The sequence below is a fragment of the Ursus maritimus genome, unplaced genomic scaffold (genome assembly GCF_017311325.1).
Source record: "Ursus maritimus isolate PB19 unplaced genomic scaffold, ASM1731132v1 scaffold_1, whole genome shotgun sequence".
In the NCBI taxonomy this organism is placed as follows: Eukaryota; Metazoa; Chordata; class Mammalia; order Carnivora; family Ursidae; genus Ursus; species Ursus maritimus.
This window is the reverse complement of record NW_024423343.1, coordinates 8361209-8369039: the sequence shown is the minus strand read 5'-3', so window position 1 is coordinate 8369039 and position 7831 is coordinate 8361209. Positions and strand designations below refer to the sequence as shown.

At 56.0% G+C, this 7831-nt stretch overlaps 1 protein-coding gene across 1 annotated transcript in view; it reads right to left on the bottom strand.

Annotated features, from left to right (window-relative positions):
• Positions 1-1590: 1590 nt before the first annotated feature.
• NMUR1 (neuromedin U receptor 1) overlaps positions 1591-7831 on the bottom strand; it is a 6693-nt gene continuing 452 nt past the window's right edge. The window contains exons 2-3 of the mRNA XM_040639112.1: positions 5040-5904; positions 1591-2625 (exon numbers count right to left, since the gene is read on the bottom strand). Coding sequence (XP_040495046.1) covers positions 2243-2625; positions 5040-5904 — 1248 coding nt within the window. The 3' untranslated portion in view covers positions 1591-2242. The remainder of the gene's footprint in view (positions 2626-5039; positions 5905-7831) is intronic.

Genomic DNA, 7831 nt, shown 5'->3' with positions numbered 1-7831 from the left:
TCTTGAACCCGTGAGGAAGAGGGATGTGGGTGACCGCAGCCAGGAGGGGGAGTGACTCGAGCCCCAGATGCCCCTGGCCTGGGAGGAGCACTGGGCGCCTGGGGGCAAGCTGCTCCCCCCCCCCATCCAGTGCTGAAGGACATGCTGCAGGGGCCTTGGCTTCCAGGAGAGCAGGATCCTGCTGGGGGGGGGCCTTTCCACCTCCATCCCTTTTGTCCCAGGGCTGAGCCCAGAGCCACTGTTTCAATCTTCCCTGGTAACTGGTGACCCATGACAAATGGGACCCATCCACTGACATGCTGGGGAGACACTTGGGAGACGGGCATCCAGTGGACACTAAGGGAGCCACGCCTTCTGACAGCTCACGTCCCCACCTTCCCCGCTCAGCCCGGCACTCCCCGGCACGGAGCAGGCCCCTCATAGGCGCACACTGACCCAAGCTCCTCAGCCCCATACATCATCTCCGACAGTCACTTAAGAGAGGCCCCTGGGAGCCCACTGTTAGTCTCTGGGGACAGCTGCAGGCTCCAGCCTGGAGTCAGGGGTCTGGCTGTCCCCCCACCACCACCACCCCAGGGCGCCCGGAGCTCACTGCAGAGACCACCTGCTGCCCTGCTTTCCATGAGTCTCCGTCTCCGTCCGTCTTCCAAACAGTGGTGGTCTCAGGAGAGGGAAGCTATCTATGGGTGGTTTTCAACTTTTTTCTTTTCCTTCAGACTTAATCCTTTCTTTTAAAAAATAATGGTAAAATCCATATAATATAAAACTTACCATCATAACCATTGAAATGCCCAGTTCAACATTAAGTTGTGCAACCGATCTCCAGAATTTTTGCATCTTGCAAAACAAACTCTGTCCCCATTTCCCCCTCCCGCCAGCCCCAGCAAGGGTGGTTTTTAATTATTTTAAGTTGTTTTCATTTTTGCTTATTTGTACTTCCCAAGTTTTCTACAAAGAGCATTTGATATTTTTACAACTGAATTTCAAAACTCCAGACCACTCTATGCCACCCTGTGCAATCTCTCCACTTCTTGGGCAGGGGGCCCCGAAGCCTGAGCTAAGGAGGGTCTGTCTGTACGGGGAACCCGGACAACTGACCCACAGTGCGCTGTCTCCTCCACTGAGTGGGTCCTGACCGAGCCCTGCGCCAGCCCCTGTGCATTTCGGATGGGGCTTCATTTCAGGACTCAACCTACCTGTCCCTGTCTCTCTTCTCACCTCACTGAGCCCCCAAGCAAAACTGTCCTCACAGGGTCACTCCTTGCCTTTGGTTGGCTCATGTCTCTTGCTTCCAGAATCCTCTGGTCAGCCAGGCCCAGGGTTCTGCTCACCTCAGGCCCCCAGACCAGCTCACGTGGAGGCAAGGACAGAGGCAGGCAGGGGCTCTGCTCCCTCGTGGCTTCAGTCGGTGCCAAGCAAAGAACATGCCGGAGTGGCTCTCAGGGCTGGGGGGGGGGGACATGAAGGTCAGGGAGGGAGCGGGAGTTGGGGGTGGTGAGGAAGTAGAGAGTAAGTTCTGCCTTGTTGTCGAGGTTTTCCAGCAGTTTTGTGACGAGCAGTGATTTATGCACACGCACAGAAAACCACAGATAAAGTGCCAAAGGGTGACACTATGAAGTGTCAGGGCCCCTTTTATTTTACGAACAAGGGACCAAGGCTGGGAAAGGTGACAGCACGCTGCAAAGCGGTGGCAGCAGGGCCGAGATCGGAACCAGGTCCCCTGGATCCCTGGCACCCCCACCGCCCAGCCACTCGACCAGGTGGAGAGCAGAGCAGAATGAGCTGACTGGGTGGGGGCCACAGAGGGTCAGGATGGCAGGGGTGCCAGGTACAGGCCAAGAGCTAGAAAGGGCCAGAACAGGCCAGAACCTGCAAAATCTCAACGAGAAATGGGAAGGAAAGGTCATGGGTCAAAGGGCCCCATGAACACATTTCAGAAACTGGGGGTGGGGGTGGGGGAGACCCCAGGGGGAGGCTTGCTCTGCCAGTTCACCAGCTGCCTTGTTTCTGTAGAGGGAGGACTTCACCTGTGGGCCTGGGGCTCTGGAGGGCAGACAGCAACCTTATCTCCCTTCCAAAAGCTTGGGTGGGGGTAGGAGACGCAGAGGTGCCAGTCAGAGTTTATCGGCTGAAGTGGGGATGGGACACAAAGGGGGAGAGGTCATAAGGAGGGCACGTATGGGCTCCCGAAACTGCGAGTGGCGCTCTGGCCTCTCTGGGTGAAGCTGCTCCCAGGCTCCACTCAGAAGGGGTCAGTCTCTTGCAGCCCCTCTCGGCCACCATTCTCAGTCAGCGGGTGGGTCCTGATGCCCAGGGAGCCCAGGTCACACAGGGTGCTGCCCATGGTCACCCTGCTGAGGCTGTGGGAGTTGTGGTGGGGTCTGTGGTAGCGGCACTGAGGCCCCAAGCACAGGGCTTCCTGGAAAGTCTCCCTGAAGCGGCTCGACATGACGTTGTAGAGCACAGGGTTAACGGCCGAGCTGAGGTAGAAGAGGACGCCGGAGATAACATGCACGTACTGGAAGGCCAGGTCCAGGCCCTCGGTCCACTGGGACACAAAGCTCCACATGAGGCGGTCAACGTGGAAAGGGGCCCAGCAGATCCCAAACACCACGACCAGCACAACTGCAGGGGCACAGAGGGGAGACTTGGGTGCCTGCCAGGCTGCCTTCCCTGGGCTTCGGGGTAGTCTGCTCAATCTCACCGTGCCACCCACGCCCATTATCCATCTGGAAGGTTCTGGAAGGTTGCCTGCCCTAGCGTCAGCACCCCCTTCGGAGAGGCTGGTCCCACCATGGTCACTGCCTGGGCCCACCCAGCCACAGTCAACTGGACCAGGTGTGGACACCTGAGCCAAGCTGGCCCAGTCTGGCTCTCCCATCACAGAGTTTGGAACTAGGTGGCTCTTAGCTAAGAGGTCATTTAGCTTCCCAGAGCTTCCCTCCAGCTGTGGCATCAACCAGCCATGCCCTTCCTCGGGTCTCTGTCATCGGTTGTCTTGATTTTTGTTTCTTATTGCTTCTGTCTGCTTCTCTGACTGCCTATCTTCCCCTGCAGTGCCTTCCCCACCACACCCCAGCACGGTTTTCCCTCATCATCTGGGATCTCGACCAGGATGTTGCTTACAGCCTGCAGCCTGGTGTACACCAGGCCCTCAGAAAGTGAAGCTGGGGGAAGGAGGGAGGGAGGCAGGGAGAGAAGAAAGCCAGAGCCCCAGGCCAGCAAGCAAGGCAGCCTTAAGGAAAGACCCCAGCTTCCCAGGGCAAGAGCCATCCCAGCTGAGCAGACTTGGTCCCTGCAGGGCAAAGGAGTAGGGGGCAGAGGCAGAGTGGGCAGGGGGTGGTCGGTCTGTAGTGCAGGCTTCACAGGGCACAGCTGAGAGGCAAGCCAGGATCTCTGGGGTCAGTCCCATTTTAGGGAGCTGCTCAAGTGGCCTTGGGCTCTGGGACACCGTTCCTGGGTGACAAGAGGAATGGGTCTCTCTCTGGGAATGGGGCAGCCCCCAGTTAGCCGGCTATCATCCCATGGCTCTGACCAAGGTCTCACTACCTCTGTCTTGCCCTGGCTCACTCCATCGACCTAATTCAGGCCCCGCTAGGGTGGGGCAGGATGGGGAGGAAATCAAGGATTGGCTTAGTATCATTTTGTCTGGCTTCCCCATTTTGTCTGTTTTTGAAAAAAAAGCCAGATCTAGGGGCGCCTGGGTGGCTCAGTTGTTAAGTGTCTGCCTTCAGCTCAGGGCGTGATCCCGGAGTCCTGGGATCGAGCCCCACATCAGGCTCCTCTCCTGGGAGCCTGCTTCTACCTCTCTCACTCCCCTGCTGTGTTCCCTCTCTCACTGGCTGTCTCTCTGTCACATAAATAAATAAAATCTTGATAAAGAGAGAAAGAGACAGCCAGCGAGAGAGGGAACACAAGCAGGGGGAGTGGGAGAGGGAGAAGCAGGCTCCCAGCGGAGGAGCCCGATGTAGGACTCGATCCCGGAATGCCGGGATCACGCCCTGAGCCGAAGGCAGACGCTTAACGACTGCGCTACCCAGGCGCCCCAAATAAATAAATAAAATCTTAAAAAAAAAAAAAAAAAAAAAAGGAGCCAGATCGAGACCACAGTAAGACCCAGAGCCTCAACTCAGCCCAACCCAATCCACACACCTGCCCTGACTCTCCTGTGCTCTGCACGCTGACCCTCACAAACCCACCTCCTGACGAGCCTCTTTTAGACAGTGGTCATTCCCGGGGTCCCTAGGAACCACAGATATAACATGGAGGATACATATCATCTTGCCCATCCAACCCCTTGTTCCCCAAACCCCCATCCCAGCATGTGAGTCTGTGGGGGCTGCAAACAGCAGCATCCTGCCACTCTGGCCTGGGAGCAGGCTATGACCTAAGCCCACCAATCAGAATCCTGGGACTTTTCAACAGCCACTAAGGGAAGAGGGCAGTTTCTTTAGAAAGAGGAACTCTCTGTGCCTATGGCCTTGCCTCCCAGGTTGCTCTAGGGAAGGACAGAGCCAAGACATGTTTAGGAGCAAAGATGAGAGACCTGGAGGGCCCAGCTCCCATAAACGGCTCTGCCATTCCGGAACCCAGCCACGTGCCCCTGCCCGGTCTGTGGTTGGATTCCACGAGTCAGCGCCAGCTGCATGGGTGCCTTGCCAGTGCGGCTGCACGGGCCTCTGAGCTGAGAAGGACCCTGGGCTTCATTTAATGCTGGACTATTGCTGTCAGGACAGTCACAATGATTTTTGAACAAGGGACCCCAAATTTGCATTTTGCATTGGGCCTCACAAATCATGTGCCCCATCCTGCCATTTCTCTTTGCTATGAGTTTCCCACTGAGTAATCGCCCACGCACATGCGCGCACACGTGCACACACACACACACACGGGGCGGGGTGGGGGGCAGTGGTGGCAACCCCAAACCTCACACTCAGCCTCCATCATAAACCCAGACACTCAGCCCCCCCACTCCCCGGGTCCTGGAAGCCTCACACCCAGGGCCTGGCTCAGCCACTCTTCCCAGGAGCAACACTTACACAGCATCTTGGTCACCTGGGTCCGGCCCCGATCCTGCGACCGCTGAAACCGGCAGCTGTCCCTGGACCCGGCCCCGCCCCTGGCCTCCTGCCTGAGCAGCAGCAGTCTCTCACGCCGCAGCCGGAGCCCGATGAGCAGGTAGAGCACGCTGATGGTGGCCATGGGCAGGCAGAAGAAGAACAGAGTGGTGATCTGCACGACCAGGTTGTAGAGGGCCCGCGGGTGGACCAAGGTGCACATAGCCGAGTGGGGCACCGTGCCCCGGCAGGGCACTTCCAGCTGCTGGATGCCGTGCAGGCTGGTGTTAGGCAGAGAACAAAGCACAGCGAGGCCCCAGATGGCCCCGAGGACGCGGCGCACGTGCACCCGAGTCATCATGGACCTGGCCTGCAGTGGGTGCACCACGGCCACGTAGCGCTCCACACTCAGGGCGGTGACATTGAGCACGGAGGCCAGGCAGACTGTCTCGAAGAGCAGTGTGCGGAAGTAGCAGCCCCCGGCGCCCAGCAGGAAGGGGTAGTTGCACCACATCTCATAGAGCTCCAGCGGCAGGCCCACAAGCAGCACCAGCAGGTCGGACACCGCTAGGCTGAAGAGGTAGTAGTTGGTGGGGGTGCGCATGGCCTTGTGGCGCAAGATGACCGTGCAGGTCAGCCCGTTGCCCACGGCGCCCACCACGAAGATCAGCAGGTACAAGGTGCAGATGGGCACAAACAGCTCTGTCTGCTGGGGCCCCAGGTACTTGAGTCTCAGTTCCTCATCAGTGAGGTTCAGGTCCCTACTGCCATTGCAGGGCACCAGGCTCCTGGCATCCGTAGGGGGCACGTCTCCAGGGAGGGTAGAGCAATTGAAGCAGAGAGGAGCCTGTGGAACAGAACAGAGAGACACCCAGAAATGTCACGCGAAGATCCCTGGTAGCTCGTTAAACCAAAGTGCCAGCAACACCAAAAGGAACGTTTTTTTAGGTACCGCTGAGAAATAAGATGTATAACAATCTCAGAGATGTAAAAATGTACATCTTAAAAACGATACAAAGCAGGACTCCGTTATAAATTTCATGATCCACTGGAGTCTTTGAATAAAGGATGAATCCTCTGGAACAATAAGTGTTGCAGCCAGCAGTCTTCCCTTGGGTCTGTTCCCTTTCCAGCCCTGGACTTTGGGAGAGGGACTCAGTTTGAGCATCTGTAAAATGGGCACAACATGCACTACCTGATCTTATCAGTATGGTTTTCAAGAACAAGGGCTCTGGAAGCAACTGCCTAGATTCAAACCCAGCCTCCCCAATTCTGGGCTGTGTGACCACTTGCATGGGGACTTCTCTGTTTCCTTATTGCAAGGATCCAGGCAGTTTAATCTATAAAAGGTACTAAAGTGGGACCTGCCTGCCACACAGAGGGCCTGGTTATCAGCCACTTGGCATTGAAGACTAAGTCACTGTGGGGATCAAGTGAGGGGGAAAAGGGCTAAAAACCAGAATGCTAACCCAAAAGTTGGCTCTTGTTTCTGTTTCCTGTCACCCGCACTGTTAAAAGGTGAAATATTTGACAACCTTGACTCTGCCAATTCTGGGGTTCCCTCTCCTTTGTCAGGTCGCAGTCTCTGCCAGTCCATAGGATATAGTGGTTAAGGACCCAGGCTATGGAGTTAAACACACTAGCCTGGGGTCAAATGCCAGCTCTGCTCCACTCTAGCTGTGATGGCGCCTCACTGTGCCTCAGTCTTCACATCTGTAAAATGGGAGTGTCCACAAAACTTACCTCATAATTTCTGTGAAGATTAAATGAGAAAACACATATAAAGTTCTCAGGGTGTGCCTGGTACATTTCAGGTACGCAATATCAATGCACAGTAACATTACCCTTACTTCCCACCTGGAAAGGGAAGAACAGTCTGAGGGAGGGGCACCTGGCTGGCTCAGTCGGTCGACTTTTGATCTTGGGGTTGTGAGTTGGAGCCGGACGTTGGGTGTGGGGATTACTTAAAAATAAAATCTTAGGGCCACCTGGGTGGCTCGGTTGTTAATCTACCGACTCTTGATTTTGGCTTTGGTCATGATCTCAGTGTCTTGAGATCAAGCCCTATGTCAGGCGCCGTGCTCAGCAGGGAGTCTGTTTGGCATTCTCTCTCTCTCTCCCTCTGCCCCCCCAAATAAATAAATAATTCTTTAAAATAAAATAAAATCTTTACAGAAAGAAAGAAAGAAAGAAAGAAAGAGAGAGAGAGAGAGAGGGAGGGAGGGAGGGAGGGAGGGAGGAAGGAAGGAAGGAAGGAAGGAAGGAAGGAAGGAAGGGAACAGTCCAAGGAAGGTGGGGCAGGGCTGAAACAGGATTCGGCTGGGCAGGTGGTTTGGTGGGACAGGCCAGGAGCTGGGGACTGTCCTCCTGACCCCTTTTGCCAAGCCCACCGCCAACACCATCCCTCCCCTCAGAACAACCGCGGACTTTCAGGCTCCGTTCCTGGACCGTCTTCCTGGACCGTCTTCCTAGTCCTTCAGCTCCATTTCCTCTTATCAATAGGTGTTTGGTGCCCATGTACCGGCGCAGTCACCATCCAACTTTCTTTCTAGGTCCTTTTCTCTCCCAGATCCCAAGAATTCTTAATTCTGAATATCTTCCTCCTCACCAAACCTCCACCCAGAAGTCTCCCCCAACCTCCTTGCGAATCCCACACCTGATCCCCGGATTCTGGGATGGAGGGGCATTTCCACTCTCCCAGGCGGTTCACCTGCCCTCCTGCAAGGCTGGGGCTGGAGCCCAGCGGGAATCCTGGGGCGGGGATGGGGGGGGGG